Source organism: Molothrus aeneus, chromosome 13 (assembly GCF_037042795.1).
Source record: "Molothrus aeneus isolate 106 chromosome 13, BPBGC_Maene_1.0, whole genome shotgun sequence".
Taxonomy (NCBI): Eukaryota; Metazoa; Chordata; class Aves; order Passeriformes; family Icteridae; genus Molothrus; species Molothrus aeneus.
Genome location: NC_089658.1, coordinates 1,564,758 through 1,590,639, shown reverse-complemented (window position 1 = coordinate 1,590,639; position 25,882 = coordinate 1,564,758). Strand labels below are relative to the sequence as shown.

General features: G+C 49.5%; 1 protein-coding gene and 3 non-coding genes across 4 annotated transcripts; 1 reads left to right on the top strand and 3 right to left on the bottom strand.

Annotated features, from left to right (window-relative positions):
* Positions 1-1,669: 1,669 nt before the first annotated feature.
* On the top strand, positions 1,670-9,623 carry LOC136562214 (mitotic-spindle organizing protein 2B-like). Its single transcript, XM_066558924.1, has 3 exons — positions 1,670-1,827; positions 1,910-2,052; positions 9,349-9,623. The coding sequence occupies exons 1-3, from the start codon at positions 1,682-1,684 to the stop codon at positions 9,507-9,509; spliced, it is 450 nt and encodes a 149-aa protein (XP_066415021.1). The 5' UTR covers positions 1,670-1,681; the 3' UTR covers positions 9,510-9,623.
* Positions 9,624-12,075: 2,452 nt separating this feature from the next.
* Positions 12,076-12,149, bottom strand: TRNAI-AAU (transfer RNA isoleucine (anticodon AAU)). The gene has a single exon. It is a non-coding gene; the product is annotated as a tRNA-Ile (tRNA).
* Positions 12,150-12,230: 81 nt separating this feature from the next.
* TRNAM-CAU (transfer RNA methionine (anticodon CAU)) lies at positions 12,231-12,302 on the bottom strand. Its single transcript has one exon. It is a non-coding gene; the product is annotated as a tRNA-Met (tRNA).
* Positions 12,303-15,080: 2,778 nt separating this feature from the next.
* Positions 15,081-15,152, bottom strand: TRNAG-UCC (transfer RNA glycine (anticodon UCC)). Its single transcript has one exon. It is a non-coding gene; the product is annotated as a tRNA-Gly (tRNA).
* Positions 15,153-25,882: the final 10,730 nt, after the last annotated feature.

The following is a 25,882-nucleotide window of genomic DNA, read 5'->3' as shown; positions in this document are numbered from 1 at the left end:
CTCCCAGCATCATTCCAAACCACTGACTTGCTCCTGATGTCCTGTTTGGAAATTGTCCCAACACATCTCTGCTTGGATGCCTCCACCTAATTCTGAGTCTACACCTGTGAGTAGTTCTGTCATTTTTTGTGCACAGTTTTGGAGGCCTGTCTCCAAACCACCATGCTCAGGCACACAGAAGGGGAAATTGCTTTAAGCTAAAAGGAACGTTGATTTAGATTAGATACAAGAAGTATTTTGCAGTGTGTGTGGTAAAACCCTGGTACAGGTTGCTCAGAGAGGTGGTGGAAGTCCCATGTGTGGAAACATTCAAGGCCAGGGCTTGGAGCAACCTGATCTAATTAAAGATGTCCCTGCTCACAGTACTAGGTTGGACTAGATGACCTTCTGACCCAAACCTAGGATTCCATGATCTTCCACTGAGACCATCCCAGTGGCCTGCAGTGGTGTGGCTGTGTCCCTCCCCAGAACATCCCAGGCATGATGATTCCACACTACCAGCCCTGCACTTCTTGCTGTTAACATTAGTGGGGACATCCCAAGGCTGAGGTGGGGAGCAGTGCTGGGGCTGCTCAGAGACATCCTCCCTTTAACATAGCCCAGTAACTCGTGCTGGCAGCAGCTGCTCCCACTCCAAACACAGCCATAATTGTTATTACTGGGCTGTCCTGCTTGGGGCCATACAGAGCAAGATCCTCCTTTTATCATCATCCATGCCATTCCTGTCTTGGCATCTGCAGTAGATGTCCGTCTGTCAGCAGGGCCATCGGGGCACAAGGTCGGGTCACCGTCTGACACTCACAGTTGCTTGGGATGTGGAGCGGGAGCATCTGTGTGCTGTGGCTTGGTGTGGGGGTGGGATGGGGTCTGTCACGGCAGTGATGGGGGGACACAGTGACCCCTCTGCTCTGCTCTGCTCTGCATTAACAGCGCAGCTCCGGGGCCTGTGTGTGCTGGGCTGGGGCAGCAGTCACGAACCATCGCTCCCTGATGGCAACAGCTCATTTCCATTTAGATAGAGGAATTTCAATCTCAGTTTGCCAGCGCTTCACCACGGTGCGACTCAAGACCCCAATTTCCTGTTTTCTCCCCATGCAACCCCAGATGCTCTCTGGGCTCGGGGGCTGCAGCGCGTTCGGGGGAGCTGCGCGGGGCCCGGGGCACAGCTGGGGTGAGAACGGGGGTTCAGTGTGGCCGCGGCTCCGCACGGCGTCTCCGCACCCCGAACTGCCGCACGGCCCCTGGCGCGCTCAGCGGCCCCGCTGGGCCCGGCCTGCTCGGGAGCGGAGGCGCCCACGGGGAGGCCCCAGGGGCGAGCGCGGAGGGCGGCGGGGCGGATACGGGACACTGCACAGCGGACACCGCAGAGCGGACACCGCACACCCTCACCCCTCATACACCGCACACCCTCACCCCTCATACACCGCACACCCTCACCCCTCATACAGCGCCCACCCTGACCCCTCACACACCGCACACCCTCACCCCTCGCACACCGCCCACCCTCACTCCTCACCCCTCAGACCGTCCCTCCGCGGGCGCTGCAGCCGGGGTCGCGGCGGGAGCGCCACCTGCCGGCCGCGCCAGGAGCAGCAGGGCTGGGCCGGCGGGGGCGGGGCTGACCAGTGTGGGGGCGTGGCTTGGCCTGAGGAGGCCGGGCCGGGGGCGTGGCCGCGCAGCCATGTCGGAGGGGCCGGCGGGAATGGCGGCACCGGCGGCGATGGCGGAGACGCGGCTGCGGCGGAAGCAGCTGCTGAGCGCGGAGGAGGCGGAGCTGTTCGAACTGGCGCAGGCGGCGGGCAGCGGGCTGGACCCGGAGGTGTTCCGGTGAGCGGTGGGGGCGTCCCCGCGGGAGCCGCCGGTGAGGCCGGAGCCCGCTCTGACGGGCGCTGCCGGTGTCCCCCCGCAGGGTGCTGCTGGACCTGCTGCGCATGAACGTGGCGCCCCTCGCCGTGTTCCAGGTGCTGAAGTCGATGTGCGCCGGGCAGCGGCTCCCGCCGGCAGCCGAGAGCGGCCCCGCCGCGCCGGCGCCGATTCCCGCCGACAGCCGAGGTACGCGGCGGGCGGGGGCGGAGCGGGGCGGGCGGGGCCCTTCCCCGGGCAGTTCCCGGGCGGAGCCCCCCGAGCACGGCCGGAGCCCGCCGGCCCCCGGGCCCGCGGTGCGGCCGCTGCGGCCCGGAGCGCGCCTGGCGCTGCCCCGTGCCCGGGCCGCCGCGGGAAGGGGCCCGCGGGCCGCTCGGCCGAGCCCGGGAGGCGGCTCCGCCCGAGGGGCCCGCTCCGTGTGAGCCCGGGGGGCGGCTCCGCCCGAGGGGCCCGCTCCGGGTGAGCCCGGGGGGCGGCTCCGCCCGAGGGGCCCGCTCCGTGTGAGCCCGGGAGGCGGCTCCGCCCGAGGGGCCCGCTCCGGGTGAGCCCGGGGGGCGGCTCCGCCCGAGGGGCCCGCTCCGGGTGAGCCCGGGGGGCGGCTCCGCCCGAGGGGCCCGCTCCGGGTGAGCCCGGGGGGCGGCTCCGCCCGAGGGGCCCGCTCCGGGTGAGCCCGGGGGGCGGCTCCGCCCGAGGGGCCCGCTCCGGGTGAGCCCCGGCCCGAGCCCGTTTGTCTTAATGTTCGTGGGCAGCCAGGGGCTGGGGAGAGGCTGCAGTACTTGTGCTACGTTTTGTAGCCTCCTGGCTCTGCTCGCCAAGCCCTTAGCAGAAAAAAAGCCACTTTAATCTATGGTATTATTCAGTGCTGCTTTGTTTGTATATAACTTAAAAAAAGATAAAGTTTCCGGGCCACGAGGAATTCCTGGAAAAGAAGGAAAGCTGTGTTGCTTCCTTTATCCCCATGTGCGTGGTGGCTTCTAACACTCATCCAGCGGTTTCCATCCTCTAGAGATGGTATTTGTGTGGGAAGATGAAGTAGAATGCTGTCAGCTAAAGCAGTTACTGCTTTTTTATGCATTTTATCTCTTCTTGATACTCTAATGTCCATGGAGAGTAACAACCATAGCCCTAAACTTGTGCCATATGTGTATATATATATATAAATACAATTTTATTTTATTCCTAACCAGTTCTAATAAAATTTTTATTTACTCCCTGAAGTGACTTTTGGCTCGCCAACTCAGTGGATTACTTCCAAAAGGTTTAAACATAAGTAACTAAAATAACTCTGCTGTCACTAAGCCTGGATTCGCAGTGGAAAAGTTAATTTCTCTTGTGGTGTTGTTTGTGGTAAATATTTCTGGTATTAGTTTGGCTTTCAGTGGCCAGTTTGGCCAATTGCTGCCTTATTTCCCAAGATTAAAATATGTCCTTGGTGCAAGTTAATGCACTGGAATTGCTGAAACAGGAAGATTGTGCCCACCAAGGCACAGTTTTGCTGCAGATGTGGTCAAACGTTAAATGCTAAGCTTGGATTTGCCCTCTTTAGCTGTTGCTTGCTAATAGTGATGAAGAGGCACCTGGGCCTCCTCTTCCTTTTCACATTCATCCCTGACCAAATTGCAATGGGCAGCACTTCTATACCCTTGTCAGAAGGCTTGGTCTTCCCAGCTGTGTCAGGTTTTTGGTTTTTCTGTAACTTCTGTTAAATTAGAGCCCTAACTCACTTTGAATGAAAGCTTCTGTCTTTAGTTTCTGCCAGCCCAGGTGACTTTGCTGTCACACAGCATCTGCTGACATCAGCTAACTCCTTTGTGAATAAAATTGTCACTGAAGAGCTAATGCTCAGAAAATGCTTTAGGCAGAATTTAAGCTCAGCAGGGGCTTAGCACAACTTTAGTCCTGTGTTTTCATTTCTCTGAGTATAAGTAGTGCTGCTAAGATCCTGTTTATATGAAGGATGTACTTTGTCCAGTCCTCCTTGTAGGGATCACAGAATCAGGGAATGGTTTGGGTCAGAAGGGACCTTAAAGCTCATCTTGTTCCACTCCCTGCCCTGGTCAGGGATACCTTCGCTATCCCAGGTTGCTCCTGGACACTTGGACACTTGCAGGGATGGGGCAGCCACAGCTGCTCTGGGCACCCTCTGCCAGGGCCTCACAACCCTCCTAGAGAAGAATTTCTTTCCAATACCTGATCTAAACTTACCATCCTTCAACTTGAAAAAGAATCACTTCTCTTTCACTGAGCTTTCTGATTGTGGGCACAGTCCAAGTGCATCCTTCAGGAGTTGGGTAAGTGTCACTGGGGTGTCTGGGGGTGGCCTCTGGGCTGGATCTGTTCTGCAGGACTGTTGGGTTTGCCTTGCCTTGCCTCCTTTCCCTTTGGGAGCTGCTGTAAGGAGGGGGAACCTAAGTGCTGCCTGCTGTTGGCTCTGCAATCTCTTGTTGGAAGGTGCTGCTTCCATTTAAGAAGAGGATGCTGCAGCTTCTATGCAGGACCAGGCATTTGCTAGGGGAGATGCCTCTTCTGCATTGCTGGGTACTTGTTTGTGTGGTTGCAGCCCAAGCTCTGTGCTTGTGACAAGAGCAGCAATTGTCCTGTGCCAGCTTCTCCAGCTGCTTGGTGCCTTTCAGCTCAGCCCTGCACTCCCTCCCCTGTCAGGAGGCAGACAAGTGGCTCAGGGAATCCTGGTCCCACCCAAGCCTGCTCTGCTCCCGGCCCGGGCACAATGTATCAGCAATGAGATCTGGCTGAGGCTTCCCAGCAGCACATCATGGTGCAGGAGGCTTTAAAAAACAGCTAAAATAAAGCTGATGCAGCAGTTCTGATCAGCACTATTGGTGGTGGGGGATGCCCTGTAGTTATTTCAGCTTTTGTGCTGATGAAGCATCAGGGAGTCTGAAATCAGTAGCTCAGTATTTTCCCACAGAGCACAGCCATGGCCTTCTGTGCTGGCTGGTAACTGAATCCGTGACAGCTGCTTGCAAATTGCTCTGTGTGGGTATTGCAGCATCCATCTGGCTTATTGAGCTGGATGCAGCTTCATTCAAGCTGCATTCGAAATGGTCCCTCAGCATTTCATTTGGGAGGGAAAGTGCTGGATTGAAATAGAAGGAATTTCCCAGGTGTGCTTTCTGTGTGTGTGAGGGGCAGGGTTAAGGACAGTGATGAGTTTGGCCTAGGCTAGACATATGTGTAATTAAGTTACCCATTTCTCACATATTTCTGTGCTTTCTGTTTCCATCAGCCAACCCTCAAGTCCCTGCTGGTTCCCTGCAGTTTTCTACCTCTCTATACATATGCATATATCAGTGCCCTGCTCTTTTTTTGGGCTGATGAATAGTCTTTGATGCTTCTCTCACTCTTTGCACTCCAACCTCTTTTTTCACATTCCCCATTTCCCCAGAGAGTGCCTTACCATAAAATTACTTCCCGAAGCTTTGCCCCAGCTAATTTCTCTTCTGAATGTGTTGTTAACATGAACTTGCTTTTCAAAACCTGTCTCCTTTGTGGGGCTGTCACTTGGTGTGTGGATTTTATGGCTTCAAGGCACAGGAAGAAAGGAGTTGTGCGTAGCAGGGGTCAGAATGCTCTCCTGCCCAGGGAAACTCTCACAAACTCCAGTGCCTGTTGGAAAAAACACTGAGCCCATCACCAGCCATGGGCTCTCTCAGAGGTTCTCATGGTGAGTTTTTATGGTCTGTGTGGAAAGACATGCTGTGGACAATCACAAGTTCTTTTCTGCCCCTGCATTTTTAACTGCTTAATTCCTGTGTAAATGCTTGAACGCAGTCAAGGCCCTCAGAATTGTAAGTGTTCAGTTGTTTCATAAATATTCCTCAATGTATAACACAGCTTGTTGCTAACTTTGGCCTTCTTGTGTGTTCTGCTTGCCATCTTTGTGGTTTTTTATCCTTCCCTGTTTATTCCTTTTTCTCACTTGTTTCTTTCCCTTTGTGCAGCCTGTCTTTAGCTGTGAGCAGCCTTTTGGAGTGGTGACTGTCAGCACTCTTGGGTGCTGCTGGCCGTGCCAGCTGCTTTGCATTGCTCTTCCACTCAGCCTTGAGTTATCAGGGTTCAACCTGATGTGGGATTTGTGGTGTGGACTTCTGTATTAAGGAGATAAGGATAATGCTGACAAGGAGAATTCTGTGTAAGGCTCTAATATGGCAGAGGGAATCCTCTTGGATATGCAAAGGATTTATCTTACGTTTATTTAATCTGGGGTTTATACATAATACAGTGAATTTTCCTGTGGGTTATACTGGCTATTATGCTTTAATTGTAAATGAAATATCCCCATGGGGTCTGAGTGGTGGTGATGTGTGCCTTGCACCTGAAAATATTCCCAGACACTTTGTGGTCTGCATGTCTTCTCTGAACAAAGATCTGTAGAGTGACCTACTGGTGACTTATATAGGACTAATTAAAGGACTTCTAGAATCCTCATCATGGTTTTCTTACTTAGTTGCTCTTGCTCGGGTTTTTTCCAGCACTCCATCAATACCATTCCAATGATTGGATTTCCTGCAGTCACTGAGGAGCAGTTAGGTTCCCTTCTGGATCTTACCCTGCAACTCTCACTCCCCCCAGCTTTTCCTGCCATAAACAATAGAGTTTAAACCTTTTGAATGAAAGGCCTTGATTCATGTTTTGTCTAATGATGGACATGGTAAATGCATGCGACAAGTTCTGTGCACACAGCATTCCTGATGTGAAGTTGTTGCTGTTCCTCTCCCTTCTCCCAGGCTCACATTCCAAAATGAATAATTTTTCAGTATTGTAGGCAACCAACTAGCTTCAATTTATAGACCTCTGTTATCTTCTGGTACAGAAATTATCATTCTGTCAGTTGTTTTAGAACTGACAATTTCTCAGATGTACTGTGCTTTCTGGGATGGCTGAAATTGCCTTGGTTAAAAGTTCCTGTACCTTTCCCCTCCCAGGAGGTGTTAATAAATGTTGAACTTCTCAAAATACAGGTGATGGATAGTGAAGTAGTCTTTTCTACTTCAACAGAAACAGCAGACAAACAGCTTTTATTTGTTCTTCCTTATCCCAGGAATAAATTGCAAAAAATCTAGGCTGGAATACTCACAACCTGCTGTGGCTCTAGTCCCAGAAGAATGGGTGGCCATGGGGGTCTCTCCCCTGACACTCTTTTCCTGCAGGAGGTTTGCAGGGTTACCTGAGGCTCTGAGCTTTCCTCTCTGCTGGACATGGAGCTAAATGCTGCACTGCCAGAATTTTTTCAATATGTTTTTTCAGGCTGATTATCAAGCTTTTTTTTTTCCCCTCTTTTTCATGCTCTGCAAGGCAAAACCTGACAGAAGAAAAAGGATTTAGAGGAATACTGTTACTGCCAGATTTGTCATGTGGTTTTGCTGCACAGTAATGAGATACAAGTTTGAATTATAACTGAGTGACAATTCATTCTTTCCCCCCACCCTACCAAAGAAACACTCAAAAAATCAGACTCCACAGAGCTCTCAGAGAAAAGTGAGGGACTCTGCCTGGGTGTAACATGGGAGGGTGAGTGAATGGCTTCTGTGGGTGCCTAGCATCTGTCCAGTGTCAAACCATGACAGTCAGCAAGGAAAATATCAGTGAAATCCTTTTGTTCCTCTGTAGTACTTGAAGTACAGAGAGTTTATGTTCATTGACCTGCTTTTGTGCTTTGTGGTAATTGAATCTGTTATCTCTGATAGTGTAACTGAGAGAAGCACAAACCATGTCTGTCCCTGCACACTTCAGGAGCTGTCCTTGTCTGGTATATGGGTCTGCACATGCTGCTTCCAGAAATATTCTGGGTATTTATGCAGTTTAACTGGTTTGTTTTACTGTGATTCAAGGCTAGGGGGATGCAGGGCATGTGCTTTGAGCCCAGCTTGTCTTCAGCCCAATGACTCCTTCTCCCCAAGCTGTTTTGGTGAGAACATCGAGGGCCCCTCTCCAGGAGTGCTTTAGGAGGGTACCAGTGAGGGTGTGCACACAGCTGGAGTTGTAGGTGGGTTCAGGACCTGCCCTCTCAGCAGACAGATGCATGGGAGAAGGGGAGGACACTGGGGACATGTCCAGGATTGCTAAAAGCATCATGGTGAATAATGCTTTTATTCCTCCTGCCACTTTTCTCTCAAATACTCTGAGATCACATCTTACCTTTGTGCACTGTGTTTGTTTTCATCAACAGCACTTGCTTTAGTGAAGCTGCTTAAGGTGCCTGAGCTACAGCACAGCTGGCAAGGCTGACCTGGGATGGTGGCTGCTGGCACAAAACTGCCCTGCTTGACAAGAACAGAGTTTATCAAGAGCACCTGACTTGGCTGGGATAAGTGAATGGATTTTTGTGCCACCCAAATTTTATGAATTAATAATGGCCACCTGCTCCTACTTGGAAGTTCTTAGGTTGTCTTGCTAGTGCATCAAGGTGTTAACTGGTAGTATTGATGTGAGTCCTGCCCGCAGACAGCTGCTCCAAGGAGGCAGGATGGTCTGGTGAGTAACTGTGGACTGTCTACAGCACAGATGACCCAAGATCATGTCCATGGAGACTCTAAAATGTAGAGCAGCTGGTGATACTGTGCAGGTTGCACTGTGAATGGTTGCCAAAATGTTACTCTTCATTTTAATTGCATGCATGTAATTACAGCCCACTGTAATCCTGGTTTGGTTCCTCATTTTATGGCACTCTGTGGAGGTTGCCATCTTTAGTAAATGCTGTACATCATGTTCCTTTTATTCTCTTTCCTAAAGTGAGTCCTACTTCTCACCTGAGGGAGTGGCAGGGAAAGTCAGTGTCCCTCATTCCCTCAGCAGCAGTGAGTCTGTCACTCTCTCCTCTAACAGATCCTGTTGTCCCTTGCCTCCCTCAGTTTCTACCTTTGTCCCCACCGCTGCTCCCTGCTCCCACTCTGTCTCTTAGAGCTCAGTTGTGCCTCCAGGAGGGGAACTCTCACCTCCTGAGCTCTGTAAGACAATCTGGAAGGCCTGTGTAGAAATCTGAGTTCCTGAGAACCCCAAGAGATGATAGGAAATCCAGATTTGCTCATTGAGTGACAAAAGTGATATGGAGAGAGGTGTGTGTGATGTGATGATGTGGCAGCAGTCTCAGACACCAGTGGACACTGGCACATCCTTTCACTTACCCCAGCTCGAGGTGCTGGAAACTCTTGGTGCTCCAGCAGTGCTGTTTGCTGTGCTGCTGTTCCTGTGTGCAGTGACTGGAATAAAGTGGCTGGTTACTTTGGAGATTAAACCTCATGAAAATTAAAAATGCTTCTACTATAACTTCTTTGGGATTAGTGGCACCGATACCTGTTGGGCTGAATTCACCAATTTGCTTTCTGCACTGGATGCTGAAGATGTTTGTGAGATTAATGGAATTTTGCCTCCTGCATGGTTCCTGAGGGAACGCTTGTGGCTAGCTGCTGTGTGGTGATGCTTGGGCTGGGATGTGAAAGCTCATGGATGTTTCTGTTTATTCAGGGAGGAATAAAAGCAGCTCTGCTGTCGGTGGCTCACAGATTCTGGCCGAGAGGAGCAGCCGGGAAGGATCTGCCCAGAGGATGCCCCGGCAGCCGAGCGCCAGCCGCGGGCAGAAGGCAGGAGCCTCTGGGAAGAGCAGCGGGGGAGGCAACAGTGCCTAAAAAAGGCCTTAGAACACATGGATTTCAGTGCTTGACAATGATTGTAAATTGTGCTTCTTAAAGCTGCTTGTGTTGTATGTATTAAACTAAACCCATGATTTGTAATACAGAAAACAGAGCTGTTGGTTCTTATTTCCAAAACTTCCTTTGGCCACACTGACTGCTTGGAAATCTTCCTGCATTTGGCTTTTCCTGTTTCCCCATCTGCCTCTTTACAGCATTCCAGCACCTCTATCTGAAACCAGATTGATCTCTCCCAAACATAATCCCAGGTTCTGTCCTCCCAGATGTGATTATTCATTTACAAAGCATTACAGCCCCCTTTGCCTCAGGAGCCAGGTCAAAGGGGGAGGTTAGGCCAGATAAGAGAGGGAACAGCTCCATCACTTAGGGCAAGACACATACAAGTACCTAAAACAGGTGAGTGGGTTTCTTGGAGCTCAGGTGTTACCAGGCATGGTTCCAGAGGGTTTCTAGGCAGTAGGGTGCCTCCTAATGGCTCTGGGAGCTCAGGGGCTGCCGATGAATTCCATGTCCCTAATAAGGAGAAAGTGCCTCCATTCTATGGGAGTTAGATGGTGATTACTAAACTCAAGATCTCCCTCTCACAGGCCTGCTTCAACGGGTGCTAAAATGAGATTTGCAAGGTCTGGGTTTCTCCTACTCAGATCAAATAACAAAGTGCAGCTGCTCCCCTTGGTAACACTGAGGTGGTGGAGTTCAGAGGCCTGAGGGGAGGTAGCCATGCACAAGTTGTGGTCACAATGCTGGGCATCAGGAGAGCAGACTTTGGCCTCTCCTGCTTGATACGGTCCCATGGGATCAAGCCCTGCAGGGAAGTGGCACCCAAGGAAGAGGGTTGATATTCTAGAATATCAGTGCTCAAGAGTGGTCCCACCTGAGAACTCAGAGCTGCATCCCATGCCTGAGCTCCAACTACAGCCCCGACATCCCTTCCTGGGGCCACTTCCCTGGCCCCTGTCACTCCCCTCCCCATGTTGAACCCCTCTCATGCCCTCAGCCTTGTTCTCTCCAGGCTCTGCAGGGCTGGAGATGCTGCTGGGAGCTGCAGGGTGTTGGGGCTTGGCTGGGGTGCAGCACCTCGGGGCAGGGGCTGCCTTCTGTGCACTTCAGCTCAATATCCTGGGGGCTGTAGGTCCCCTGAGGTTGCCAGGGACACTGGAAGGGACAGGGCAGGATGTGGGGTGTTTGAGGGGTGCTAGGGTCAGCCAGGGCTGCAGGGAACCCTCCTACCATGAGACAGCATTAGGTTAGGTGGTTAAGAGCTCATCTCCTGGAATGAAGATAAGCGGGGGAGGTGGAGTAGCCCTGGAAACCTCCACCATGCCAGGGATTCCCTGTCCTGCTGCTCCCAGGGCTCTTGTGCGGTTCAGAGGTGGCCAGAGGGTGAATGGGGCCACTGCAGGTCACAGCTGGTCCCTTGCTAGGGCCAAAGTCACAGTGTGGGATACAAGGAAAGAGCAATTTCAGATTGTGACTTAGAGGACATTCAGGGGAGGAGTGAAAAGTGGGGAAAAAGAGGGACCAAGGTGGTTGTGGAGAGCCATAAATGTGGAAAAATAGAGGCATAAGGATATGATGGCCTGGGTGGCATCTAATGCCCATCTGCCAGTGTGGGATTACAGACAGCCTGTGCCTCCTGGGGTTACACACTGAGCCTTGCTGGTGGCTAAAAGTGGGGGACATGGACATTTGTCACTCTTAGGGTCCTTAGGGCAGGACACTGACTGAGGCATTTCCTGTGCAAACCTGGTTTTTGACAATTATTCATTGTTTAAATGGGCAACATTGACTGTAGCATTGCCAAGGAGGCTTATAAAATCCACAGATAATTTTATGAGATTTGCTTTATAAAGCAGTTAAAGCAGATAAGCAAATCAAACTAATTAAGGCTATGTCAATATTTGCACAGAGATGTGTTATGTCAAGTGGAATTTGTACTACCTGAGTGACTTCAGAATTCTCAGGATTTTAGAAGGATAACACAGAATGTGCAAACACTCACCCAATAAACTGAGGGCTCTCAATCTCACAGAGTGACCTTGGGCAGCATCCTGACACAAGGAGGGACACCCCAAGAGTCCTTCTCTCAGGACAACTGACTCCACTGCCCTGCCTGCCCACCAAGGCTCCATCTGTGCCCCAGCTGATCCTTACCTGTCATCAGATGGCCACAATAAACCTCCTGGCCGAGGTCTGACCTTCAGCCCCTCCACGGCAGCAGCAGGTGCAATGGTTGGTGCTGCACACCTGAATCCAGCCCTGGCACCGCTGAGGTCATGGCCAGGTCTGAGGGCTGCTGGAGATGATGCACCTGCCATGAGCACCCGGTGCAGTTTATCCTTAACTGCAATGAACACCTGCAAAAGGAGGAGTAGGGAAAACAGGGAGAACCTAGAAGCTCTCCCAGTGGACCATCCGCCAGGGCTGAGCAGCACAGGGAGGATCCCTGCTTTCCTACAGACTATTTCCCTGCACCATCATTGCCAAAATAGGGAGGGCCGGACGGGAAAGAAAAAAAAATTATACTCAGGAAAAGCTAAGCTGGCCCGTACGGGGATCGAACCCGCGACCTTGGCGTTATTAGCACCACGCTCTAACCGACTGAGCTAACCGGCCCCGCTGCCGAGGGCTCCGCGCCGCCACCTGCTGGTCCGGCGATGGCTCCGCCTCCGGAAAACGGAACAAAAAAAGTGCTCCTAGCAGAGGATGGTTTCGATCCATCGACCTCTGGGTTATGGGCCCAGCACGCTTCCGCTGCGCCACTCTGCTGTCTGTATCGCCGCCCTCTCACAAGTACATCTTGTCATCTATAATTCCACCCTGCCCTGCGATCTTGGCAGCATCAACAGCCTGTGCAGGGTGACAGGTCCCCCCCCCCCCCAAACGGGGGACAATGAATATAACACATTGTGATGCCCCACTTGCTGTTACAGCCTTCACCCCCTCTCAGGAAGCACAGGCTAAATCCCTGTGGCAGCCATTCTCTGGTCACAGAGAGCAGCAGGCACAACCTTCCCAGGCATTGTCTTGGGGAAGGCTATGAGAAGATCAGAGAAAAGAATCAGAAACAATTCTTATCTTCACTTGCTGCACCTGTCGTTGTGAACGTGTGGAATGTGTTATGGAGATTTGTTTACCAAAGGGTGGTTTCTTGATTGGCCACTGGTGATGGTGTTTTACTTAAAGGGACCAGGTAGGTCAAACTGTATCAGACTGTCTGTAAGGGTGATGAGTTTCTTAATAAGTACAGTATGATAAAGTGATTGATCAGCCTTCTGGAATCGTGGAGTCAATGCTAATTATTACCACGTTGGGGAAGTCCTGCTACGACAAGTCCCACTGTGCTGCTGAAAGCAGAACAGACACAAAGCCCATCTGGTATCTTCTGCTTTTTGGCTTGCCTGGTAGCAGCCACCATTCACCTGTGGTGTACAACCACCTGTCCATCAGATTTTAGGAAAACAGGCAAATGTTTTATGGGGAACATATAAAAAGCCAGGTGGGTGGATTTTTGCAGACGTTTCTCACAAATTCAGGAGCATGGTTTCCCAATGTCAGTGGGAGATATAAATATTTGGAAAAAAACCTAGATGAGACCATAAAGCCTGGGACTGAGGCTGCTCAGCCCATCAGACACCTTGTGTCTGCCTTGGACAGCACCACTGTGTTCACAGCAGCCCTGTGGCAGCAGGACTCAGGCACAACAAGTGCTGTCAGCACTGTGATGTGATTCATTCTGAGGAGAAGCTGAGGATGTCACCCATGTGCTTACCCTTGCTCGAGTTCTACATTTCTGTAAGTACAACTGGTTGTTCTAGTTTTTGCTCTTTTGTGAAAATAAAACAATGAACACCTGCAGTTCCTTTTCATATCGAGATGATTTTGGGGTTTTTTTGGAATAGTTGTGAACCAGTGCTCCATCATCCTCCCCTGAGCCTCCAGGGCTCCTGGCCTCTGCTTTCTCTTCAGAGGATTGCTGCAGTGTGTGGGGCGTGTATGTGCATGCCTGGGTGTGGGTGGAAGTGTTTTGATTTGCCATACAGATACATTCCCTAAAGCATCTGGCTGGCAGTTTACAGGACAAAAGTGCATAAGCTAATGAATAATTCTTCTTCTTATTATTATTCAAATCCTCATGCTCTGCCTGAGCATGCAGAAATGCAGTTATGATAGCCAGAGCTGAAGTGGAATTGCATCTGGTCAGGGATGTCAAAGAGAGCAAGGAGGGTTTCTGTGAGTACCCATGTGACAAAAGGCACACACAACCCATTGGTGAATGAGCTGGGAACTTGCTGAGGCAGGACATGGAAGAGGTTGATACACTGAATGACTCTTTTGCCTTGGTCTTCACTTGCAAACCAGGCTTCAGGAATCCCAGGCCCAAGAGATCAGAGGGGATCTGGGGTAAGGATGGGGCATCCTTGGTGAAAAAAGATCAGGTCAGGGAATAACAGGCATATGTAACTTATAGATCAGAGAATTACAGAAGCTGGAATGGTTTGGGTTGGAAGGGACCTTAAACTATCCAGTTCCAATCCCCCTGTCCATGAACCTGCCCATGAAACCATGAGTGCTGACAGCACAGGCTGATGTCGTTGTCAGGCCTTTTTCAATATTTTGAATGATCATGGTGACTGGGAGAGATGCCTGAGGACTAAAACAAGGCAAAAGACTCCTGTCTTTGGAAAGGGTAAGAGGCCCCAGAGAGCTACAGGCTGGTCAGCCTCACCCTGGTCCCTAGGAAAGTGAGGGAGTACCTAAGTTGCAAGCAGCCCCAATAAGAACAGCAGCCCTACCTATGGGTTGGTGCCATAGGGTGTCTGAGACAGCAGTCATGATTGCTAACCAGGTCATTCCAAATGAAATTCCCACATGTACCACAGTTTGTATTCAAGAAAGAGTCCTACATATGAAATTACTGTGTGTTATGAACACAGACATTGTGTGTACCAGCATCCCCTCTGAAGGGGAATGACAAAGCATCTGTCATTTGTCAAAGCTGGCACTGCAGAGATGGAAAAGGTGGAGGATGGAGAGCAATTTCACCCCAATGTTACACCAAGACATTTTATAAAGAACAGGCCTCCTCCCACTATTCCCCCAAATTGCAGAACTGGCCTCATGCAGTGCAGTTCATGCCTAGGTCCCCACCTGGGCACTGTCAGTCTTCATCATCACCGTGCCACAGCAGCATGCTTCTCTTGTCAGGTGCAACCAGCTGCAGCAGCAGCCCTAAAATCCCTCTCAACCTGTACCAACAGAGCCATCTCAGCAGGAAAAATAAACTGCTGAATGCAGAGTGTCCTCCTAGGTCCCAAGAGCTGATGCTGGATAAACCTTTCTCATCATCCTCATCTGAATCCCTGGAAAGGGTAGTGGGGGGTGAGAAGAAACCTGTCCATCAAAACAGGGTGCGTCATGGCAGGAAATAAAGGAGCAGGCTAGAAGCTGTGTTGGTTATCCAGGGTTACGGAGGCACCACCAAGCTCGTGACCTCTGTGCTTCCATTCGGGAATTCGGGGGAAGGTGAAAGAACAAAATTTCACTTGCGTTGGCCGGGAATCGAACCCGGGTCAACTGCTTGGAAGGCAGCTATGCTCACCACTATACCACCAACGCATCTGTGAGAAAAGGCAGTGCCTGCTCCTCCAGGTCACATTCCACCAGCTCCAGGTGCACACCGGCTCCTTCTGTTGTTCTGTGCGCTGCTAGAGGCTGCCACAGAGACGGGTGTTTCTGTGGGTGAGATATTGGCTGCAAAACTCAAGCTGGGCTAGACAGTGACTAGGGAAAATCAGCACCAGGGGGTGCCCAGGCTTGGAGCAGGAGCCTGGACAGATCAGGATTGAGCTGCAGGCCCAGACTGCACAGACCTATGGGGTGTGTCTAGGAGAGATGGATCTGCGTGTCCAGCACCAATCTCCAGCCCTGAGCAGCCAGAGAAGAAGAAAAGGATCAGATCAGACAGTCTGCCTTGTTTATGTGGGTGCTGGTGGTGCTTTAGGGCATGCTGGTGACAGCATCACTCCCCACACACATTGTGCCAGTGGAGATGCATTTGTGGGTCCATGCCTGTGGTGAGTAAGCACAGCCAACTGCTCACCCAGTTGCTCACTCCTGCTCCACCTTCTGTGAATGAGAAGCATAGAAAAAAAGATGAGAATTCTTCCAGGACAAAAGAAACCCTGGGACATGGCTTTGCAAATACTATTGTTGGCAAAGTAGACTCAGCTTGGGGAAATTAATGTTTGGCACATTGAGAAAGGTTCACATAGTGAGTAACAAGAAAACCCCAAACAAACATTAAATACAACCTTTCCTTGCTCTTACCCAGGATCAGCTTGTCTGCTTCACCCAACATTCTTGTAACCAAAGCAGCATGGCATTCTGAATTGTCTCTCTGCTCTTCCTGACCCTTCTTTCTTTCCTGCTCTCTCTGTCTGGCATTGTCTACCCTCTCTGCATTATCTTTTCATGGAGGCCCCAAACTGCTGATAGCTCAGAAGTCTGCCATGGAGATGGAACCATCTGTGTGCAGCACATGGCAGCCCCTTCCCTGTTCCCACAGAGACCAGCCTGAGGCATTCCATGTCACCTCCAGTCCCAACACCCAGTCCCCACTAGCCAGTACAGTGTCCCTTGGCAATACCTGCTTGGCCCTGATCCTGGATCACCCTATAAATGATCACAGCAGCAAACAGATTAGGAAAAAGAATGGTTCCAAGTTTTGGAGTCAAGCACACACTGGGAAGCTGGAGACTGAGCTGCAGGGAATTGAGGAAGAGCTGTGTGCCCATGATACACAGGGCCTTGTGAAGAAAGCTGTGCCTGCTGCTCCAGGGTATCTGGGGCAGAGAGTAGAGGATGCCATCCTGGAGCAGAGCCATTCCCAAAGGAAGCCATGAGCCTGTGGCAGGCCAGTACCAGAGCAGGATCCTGGCAGGACCTGTGGAAGCCTGGAGAGAGGAGCTCGCCTGGAGCGGGTTCCTGCTAGGATTAATGGGCATGTGGATTCCCACCAGGGTCTCCCTGGTCCCAAAAGGCCCCACAGTGTCACTAGGGCCCTGGGTTCCATCAGGTTCCATAGCATCCCAGTGCTCCCCAGGCTTCTGTCAGGTTCCATGGCTTTCCCACAGTCTCCAGGGTTCCCTGAGTTTCTGTGGTGTCACAGTGCCACAGCATCACAAGGGTCTCCTGTGTCCCATGGGGTCACAACACCCCTTGAAAAAGGTTCATGGATTCTGTGCAGTCCCACTGTGTCACAATGGTCCCTCCCTTCCCCAAGTCCCCCCAGTGTCCCAGTGGTCCCTTGGCTGCAGAAGGGGGTGCCTGGGATCTCCTGCCCCCCCAGCAGCTGGAGGAGAAGCAGCAGGGACAGCGTGCAGACAGTGCCATGGCCCCTTCTGTGCCCATGCCTGGCCCTGTGCCTGCCACAGCCGTGGTGTGTAACACCTGCTCCAAGCCCTTGGGTGTGCAGGTGACACTGATGTCCTGGCTGCTCCTGGGGTGATCCCTGGGAGAGGCCAGCAGGGATTCATTACCCACGTGCTGCAGCTCCCTGTGCCAGTGACACTGAGCCCCACTGCAAAGCCAGCCCTCTCTGGGAAACAGCCAGGGCCATGCCACCCCCCGAGCTCTCTGCAAAGCTCAGCTTTGGCAGCCTCAAAGCCCAGGGCTAGGCAGTTTGCCCCTCACATTTCTGTCTAGAACTGACCCAGAAATGTCTGATTTGTACCTGTGAGAGGGAAGGTGCATAGTCCCAGCACGTTGTGTGCACTTTAGAGGCTGCTAGGAAAAGAGGGTAATTTAGTAAAGCCTTTTGTCCTGACACTTCCTTCTCTTGCAGATACAGAGGCTTCAATTAGGCAAGAATGAAGGTGTTTGAAAGTGATTGCGTTGTGAAAATCAGGTTTCACAGGGAAGAGGGAAGGTCAGCAAATGCTTTGTCTCCTGGCACGTTTCTCAGTCTGAACTGCAGCTGGAAATGCTTCACTCTAGTGATGGACCCTCCCACCTTGGGAGAATGTGATGATGCTATATATATAGTTGAGAAAGCAAGTGCAGATCACTATTGTGTTTTGTTTAACTTAGAGACTGCAAAGGGAAGAAGAAGCTAACACTGGCTTTTTGTTGTTGGATGTTTCCTTTGGGAATACCTGCTGGATGTTTGGAAGGGGTTTGTGATGTGCAAGAGTGAGAGGGTAAGATGGTACATGGAGTTTGAGGGAAAGGACACACCTCCACAGGGCTGGATGCAGTTCAGTGTGTGGGAGTTACATGTTCAGCAGCTGATCACACAAGAAAACATTCATAAAGAAAGATGCTGTGCTGGAATTGTCTTTTCTTTTGTAACCTATAAGCTGTGCACAGCTAAGGATGAAACAATTCCTCTTCCTTCACTGGTACATGCAGGATCACACTCTGTCAGTCACCAAGAGCCAGGATGGCAGAACTCCTCCACAAACTGGTCCTACACAAATGGAGCTGGGCCAGAAAAGCGTTTGGCTTTTTCCTGGGCACTGTCAGCGCTCATGAAAACAACCACACGATGGTGATGTCGACTTGCAAAAGAAGGAAATGCAAAGAGCCCAGCTCGAAACCGCCCCGAGGGCAGAGCCAAGCGACAAACGTCTCTCAAATCATCCACATCAGGACAAAAAGGTTTCACTGATCTTCCACTTCGAAGTGTAAACCCTTCTCTGCACCACATTTAAAAGACAACACAAACTCCTTTGCCCTAACAAATCTTTTCACTCTCACAGAGTCTGGCCACAAACTTGAAAACATCTGTCAAAACCAGAGCTCACAAAGAAGTCAGCTGAGAAAGCTCTTGCTGCCTACAGCTTCAGCTGCACCATCAAACTACCGGCACACATCCTGGTACCGGCACTTCCCTTCTCAGCTCTGGGTACCATCTTAAGCCTTCAGTCTCAGAGGCAGGATGCAAATGGAGCAGCACCAGACGCTGCTCACACACTAAAACTACCAGGACAAAAAGCTCAGCAGTTTGGCATTTCCATTCCCACTTGACAGCTCAGCAGCTCCAACCTAGAGAGCTGCCTATTGGGAAAGGCCTTTATACTCAGTGAGAGTACCAGTGTGTGCATCAGAACTTGCTTTCTTTGCCAAAGAGAGGAAATACAACCTCACCTCCAAAGAAATGGCATCCCCTCTCCCAAAATACAAAACACCTGGGGACTGACCCCACACAAAAGGTGACAGAACACCATCAGCTGCACACCAAGCCTCAGCATAGCTGCTCACCTTGTTTGAAAGAAGTGTGGAGGAGAATTTCAAGAAGGCCACCTCTGAGATGTGGATGCCACATGCCAAATTGAATCTATCAGGAGATCACCTTCCAAAGCTGGATACCAACTCCATCACTGTACAAACTGAGGGAAGTGCTTCCACACCAAATATGCCAGCACAGAAAGTGGTTACTATTGAATTAGCAGGCAGCCTCCACAAGGGGAGAGAATTGATGCATCTGACTCCACCTTAAAAGAAGGCTAATTAATTACCTCATTATACTCTTAATCTATACTATATTCCACTCTATTACATTACATCTAAACTGAATCTGCTATGCAATCAACTCTGCACACACTGCACAGAATCTCATGACTGTGCACACAGTCCTGACACACACACACACACACACACACACACACACACACACACATCCCATCACTGTGGGTAATCAATCTCCATATTGCATTCTACTGTGGCACAAACAGGCACAGCAAATGATAACAATTGCGTTTTCTTTCTCTGAGGTTCAGAGAATGTGAAACCCAGAAATATTCTTGGGAATAATTGTGTCTTGCTTTTCTCTGTGAAGAGAAATGTGGCTACAGGTTACCTTCCTTGACCTGCACTAGGCAGCTTCTTATCTGCGCCTCCAACAGGGGGGATATGTGTTTTTCCTTCCCATGAAAACACATTCTCATTCAGGAACTAACCAAGCAAAGGTTGCATTCCACTTCCAGTAATGCAAGGCCCAACATTTGCTCCTACACAGAGGGGGCCAGTGCACAGCCAAAGCCAGGGAGGGGTCCTGGACAAAGGGATGATGATCCTGAGATACCTCAAAGAATCCCTTGGGAGAATGTTGAGGTAGTTTGGCAGAGGTAATCAAGGGCAATCCATGCCCAGGAGGTTGGGCATTACTGGATTTGTGGTCAACATGCCCATCACAGGTTACCTCCAAACTGGTCAGGGATATGTTGTGTAAGGTATATTGGACTGGTTTTCTTTCTGCTATCACAGCTTCAGGGAAATCAGTTAGGAATCAGGATATATGATCATCTAATTAGAGAAAAGCAGTCAATTGATGCAGGCCTGGCTGGAAGGAGCAGCCAAAAGTGGGGAAAAGATGAATGGCCACCTGAGCAAATTATACAACACCATGGACCAGCCACATGGAGTCCTAATGAATTAATATCAGGTGCCAGAGGACTCATTTATAATTTAAAGCAGATAATTAGGTTACCAGCTGTCTTTGAAATAATAACCAACCAATCAGCTACAGCCCTTGACCATTTTGCTGACCATCCACTAGGATGAGGAATGCAATATTTCAACATCAGATAGTAGTAGATTATCTATCAGCAGAAGAAGGGGAAGTGTGTGGCAAATTAAATGCCTCAAAGTGCCATTTGCAAATAGATGACAATGGAAAAGTGCTAAAACAAATAGCAAAGGGAATAAGAAAGTTAGCTCATGTACCAGTCCAAACATGGAAAGGATGGAAATGGGACATGTTTTTGTGGTGGGTTAAAGGAATGGGGTTTTTTTCCTCTTATGTGCTGTAGCAACTCATATTTTTACCATGCATGATCCCTTGCTTAGTGCAACTTATTATGTGATCCAAGGGATGCAGGTAGTAGCCATGCCTACAGATCCAGAAATGGCTACAAAAGGACAGAAAATGGTGTCACTGCAAATAATTGCAAAACCATAAAGGCCCCAGGAACAGAAAGTTAAAAGTCAATGATAAATAAGGTTTGTAAAGACAATTACTGAGGAAAATTAGAAGAGGAGAGATTGAAAGGAATGAGAAGGAGGTGTCTTAGGTGTCTTTCCAAACAAACTGTGGGCCTGATGGAAGATAAGGCCTGACACAGAGAGGTGAAAGAAGCAATGGGGGAACCATAAATTCCATAGGAATTCCACTAATTGACAGACAGTGTTACTCAAGACTGTGCAAAATCTCTGGATTTGGAGAAAATAACAGAGACATAAGGAAGAAGAAAAATGAGGTGAGGGCAGGGTATACTTTAGAAGGGGGTTTTAGGTATTAGGCATTTCAGGGAGACTGTACCTCCCAAGTACCTCAGCCAGTGGGGAAAGAGAGAGGGGAAATGTGGCCAGGAAATTAGGACTAAAAGGAGGCTGTGTCCCATAAAAATGATGAAAGACCCCATGGGGAATGCCCCATGACCTCTTCACATCACTGATTCACATTAGTTGCAGATACTTAAAGACTCTCAAACAATTCTACATTTAAAATGTGTATTTTTGTCAAGTCTGGTCACATTGTCAGATCAGTAAAACATGTAATTGAACGTAAAACTGAAAGTTGATGACAATTTAAAAGATCAGATCTTTAAAATTTTGGACATTCTCATGAATATATTACTTTGATTAACTCCAAACATCTATATTGCATAGTCTCAGGAAAAAAAAACCCAATAGTTTCAAAAAAAAAAAAAAAAAAAAAAGAACTCAGAAGACCAGTAGTTTTCTTTTGAAAACACAACCATCAACTGTTACTAAAAATCATATGTCAGATGGTTTCTGATTCTAGAGAAGTGAAATGGCACCATCTAGTGACTCACACATGAGAAAGCCAGAAAAGCTGTCACTTCTTTTACTTCCTCTCAACACCATACAGTCAAGTTTGGAAACAGTACCAAAAGTAAATGTAAAAATAAGCATGAATGCCAGAACACCTACTATGGAACAAGGACTTGAAAGTCAAGTGTTATACTCAAGGATTATTTTTCTACCAAACTAGGTACCCGTTGTCTTTAGTATGCTGAAACATTTTGGAGGCACATACAATATAAATTTAATAGTTACATACTACTGACCTAAGGAATGCTTGGGTCAATAGTATCTTCCCAGGAATAACAAATGGTTTTTAAGCAATGGCAACAGTAGCTTACAAAAGAGGCTTCTATCAGTTAGTAACACACACTGCTGTCAAAACTTATGAAAAAAAATTGAGCCACTTTGGATGCATCTCATTTTTCACTGATAAATTCAAACAGCAGCCCCTTCTCTCCTCATATTTGCACAGGCACCACGATCCTGTGCATTTATGGTCACTGGTTCACTTTTCCAGCAGATTGCCTAAAGGCTGCTGGCACAGAACATTTCTACACTACTTTTAAAGAACTAAACTTTAACTGCTTCTGTACAGATTGCATAGGTCTTATAAATTATCCCAGGAATTCATCCACTAGAAAAATATAGACAAAAGAAAAATATTTATTAAGTTTTATATTATTATTCCTCTATGATTTTGTTGAAGGGGTATATTGAACAAAATCTTAGTAACCTTTTTCTCAAGCCGAGGTCATGTGCCCTCTGCAGGACTGTCGAGGGCTTTTCCTGTAGGAATTGCTACACAAAAACTGAAAGAGCGAAAGAGGTGGCGCAGATAATTTTCACCAGTTTCCTCTTTTGTTCTTTGCTTTCCATGTGTATTTAATAAATAACAAAGAACAGCTCTCCAGGAAACCACACCACTCTAAATTCTTAGGGTGACTTACCCTAAAAAGCGGGCCACGTTGAAATGATAGCCTCAGAGATAAATAAAATATAAACTTCTTTTTAAATTCTCTTTCTTTCCAAAAGGTGGCCCTCCCTATGAGAGAAAGTTCAAGGGTTAACTAATAAATTTTTAAATGAACGATTCCTAAATTCTCTGTTATGGCGGAGGAGAGGCCGGGGCGGGCGGGAGGCGCCTTCGCCATCTCGGAGCCGTCCCCATCCTCATCCCCATCCCGGGCCTCCCCTCCGCGGAGAGTCCGTGCGGCCCCCGTGCCCCCTGCTCCGACCGGGGCCGCCGCCCTCCCGCCCTGCCTGCCCCGGGGGCCGCCGGCACCGACCGCAGCCACACCCGCCCCACGGAGCCGGGGGCGCGGCCGGCCCGGGGGCTGCGCTGGCTCCCTCCGCGGGGCGGGAAGGGCACCTCACCGCCGGTCCCCTCACGGGATGGGCAGGGCGGCCTCACCGCCGGTCCCCTCACGGGATGGGCAGGGCGCCTCACCGCCGGTCCCCTCACGGGATGGGCAGGGCGGCCTCACCGCCGGTCCCCTCACGGGATGGGCAGGGCGGCCTCACCGCCGGTCCCCTCACGGGATGGGCAGGGCGGCCTCACCGCCGGTCCCCACACGGGATGGGCAGGGCGGCCTCACCGCCGGTCCCCACACGGGATGGGCAGGGCGGCCTCACCGCCGGTCCCCACACGGGATGGGCAGCGGGGCTTCACCACCGGTTCCCTCATGAGATGGGCACGGGGGCCTCACCGCCGGTCTCCTTAGGGCACGGGGAGTCTCATCGCTGAGACACGGCAGGGCGGCCTCACCGCCGGTCTCCTCAGGGGATGGGCAGGGCGGCCTCACCGCCGGTCCCCTCACGGGATGGGCAGGGCGGCCTCACCGCCGGTCTCCTCACCCGGATGGACAGGGGGGGCTTCACCACCGGTTCCCTCACGGGATGGGCACGGGGCCTCACCGTCGATCCCCTCACCGAGACAGGCCGTGAGGCGGGCTGGGGTCTCGCCGCTGATCCCCTCACCGGGATAGGCAGGGGGGGTCTCGCCGCTGATCCCCTCAGCGAGGCGGGCCGGGGTCTCGCCGCTCCTACGCGGGAGCCAAGGAAGGGAAAGGGCTCCGGCCCAGCCTCGTGCAGCGCTGGGCTTGTCCCTGCCCTCCCTTGAAGCAAACGAAGGCCGAGTAACGCGACCCTGTCTGCCTAAACAGCAGAACTCCATTAATTAATCAAGACCTGGTTTTAAAGGCCGGTCCCTCCTCACGGCTGGCACAAGGAGTTGCTCAGCCATTTCCTAATTTCATGTACATCTACCAGAACTGTTCTGGAAAACTACATATAAACAGTACATAAGACACGTGTGGTTGCCTTTTGCCTGTGTTTTATTGGTTCAGAGCACAAGTGTGAGGGTTACAAAGTCATTGCAGTTTGTGTGAGGAAGCTCAGAAGAAGCATTCGGCAGCATTAAGACAGGGACGGGAGTTGTTCAGCCTTGTTGAAGAAATTCTGCCCTTCATCTACAATACAGACCAGAGCTAGTTAGTTCCTATGTTGCCTGGAGGGGGAAAAAAAGAAAAAAAAAAAAAGAAAAAGTAAGTAAAAATAGCAGTACAGATTTGCAAACAATATAAATTAAACATTCACCTTTTCTTAAAAAAAAAAGTTAGATAATTTGCACTTCACTTGCAGTGAGTTGGGTAAGTGGAGTCTGCCCTTTTCCACTGCAAACAGAAATACGTCTGTGGGTGAGGCAGCACGGAAAGAGAGGATGCAGCAGAGAAGGGCGCCAGCCCTGGGCCCTGGCACTGTCCCAAAGGAAGCGTCTCAGGAGCATCGTCCCCTCAAAGGTGTTAAACCACGGCAGAAAGGTCAGTGAGCACAATGGCAGCATTTCCCTGAGAAACCAAAACCTGTGTGGAAGCCAGTCCAGGGATGTGAGAGGCCAGTGCCACCAGCAGGCCCTGGGACACAGAGCTGTGTGTGTCACCCATGCCTCTGGACGGGCGGCAGAGGCAGGAAAGGTCCCAGCTGCAGCGAGGCACCTCGGCCACCTGCTCAAGGAAGCTATTTAAGATTAACTAGGGTGAAATTCTCAAGACTTAGTGGATGTTCACAGAGTTCTTGGTCACTCTGGAGGCAGTACAGTGTATTCAGTAGTCCAGTTTAAGTTATACACACTTTCCATAATTCATTAAACCTGTTAATTCCTCAGATGGGGAAAATGCTCATATCCTGCTCAGAACTTACAACTTTATTTCACAAATTGAACTAAGAATAAGTACCAGCTGTGTGCTCAGAACTCATGCAGCTTTCCTTCACAGCAGCAGCTTCTTACTGATGTGCTTTGCTGAAGCCAGTAAAAAATTTTTGAAGCAACTACAACACATACAACAGCACAACTTTTCAGTATGTTTGGCATTCCATGCCATGCCCTTTCTTTAAATCTCCAGATGGTGAGATAAAAGCTTCATTTATGTATCTCATCTCTTGAAGATCAGAATATTTCTAAAGAAAAATTATTATGAAATCTTATTATATTGATTACTTTGGTATAGTCCAAGAATTCTTAAGAGACACTGGTCAACCAAGTTGGAAAAAGAATAATTTATGAAAAAGGCAATTTACCACATTAGAAAAAGTGGATCCATTCTACATATGAACCAAAAACTAGCCTCTGATCTACAAGTGGGCAGTATTTGTGTCATAATTGCTAGTCTGCAACCAAAACTAGATCCAGACAGAAGCTGTAATAAATCACCATTTTTATGTAGTGTAGGTATGTCTGCTATTTCCTTTTAACAAATGCAGAATGCAAATGTACTTAAAATGTCACTGACCACTGTGAGGACTTAAGGACTGCTGAGCATCTAACCCCAATTCAGATCTAGGGGATATGTAAGATAATGCTTAAACACACAGAAAGCACACTTTAGAAGCTATCTGTCATCCCTGAGTTTCCCACTTATTTCTTAGCATGTCTCAACTATTAACTTGCTTTTGCCTTGGGTAGATAAAAACCTTTCTCTCCTTAGGTTTGCTCATTTCTGTACCACTTGTAAGCTACTTCCAAATCACAATAATTTGGAAGGCAGAAACTATTGCTAATATAACAGCTAACAAGTATTTGCCAAATCCCTCAATTTGGGACTTGTTCCTCAGTTGAAGGACACTGGACAAACAATATTTGCTCTATTGATGCAGTATTTGTGCTCCAGGTTATTTCAGAGTCATACCTTTCAAATAATGCTGATTTAAAACAATAACCAAAACAAAGAGAATGTTAACAGCTAAAGTCAGTAGATAATTCTTAATGAAATTGGAAATTGTGTCTCATGTTACCTTTACAGGCATTGCTTAGAAGTCACTTTAAAAGGGCATTTCATGACACTAAATGTCTGGAAAAACTGTTTCCTAGGAAACTGAAGGTCATCAAACTAATATACTTAGATTTAAACAATCACTACAGAAATAAAGGATTTTTCTAGGTAGCTCTAGAGAACAGTGAAGTTTAGGAACAAGCAAAGACAGGCAAAAACCCTTGTGGTTCATCACTAGTTAAACTAAGC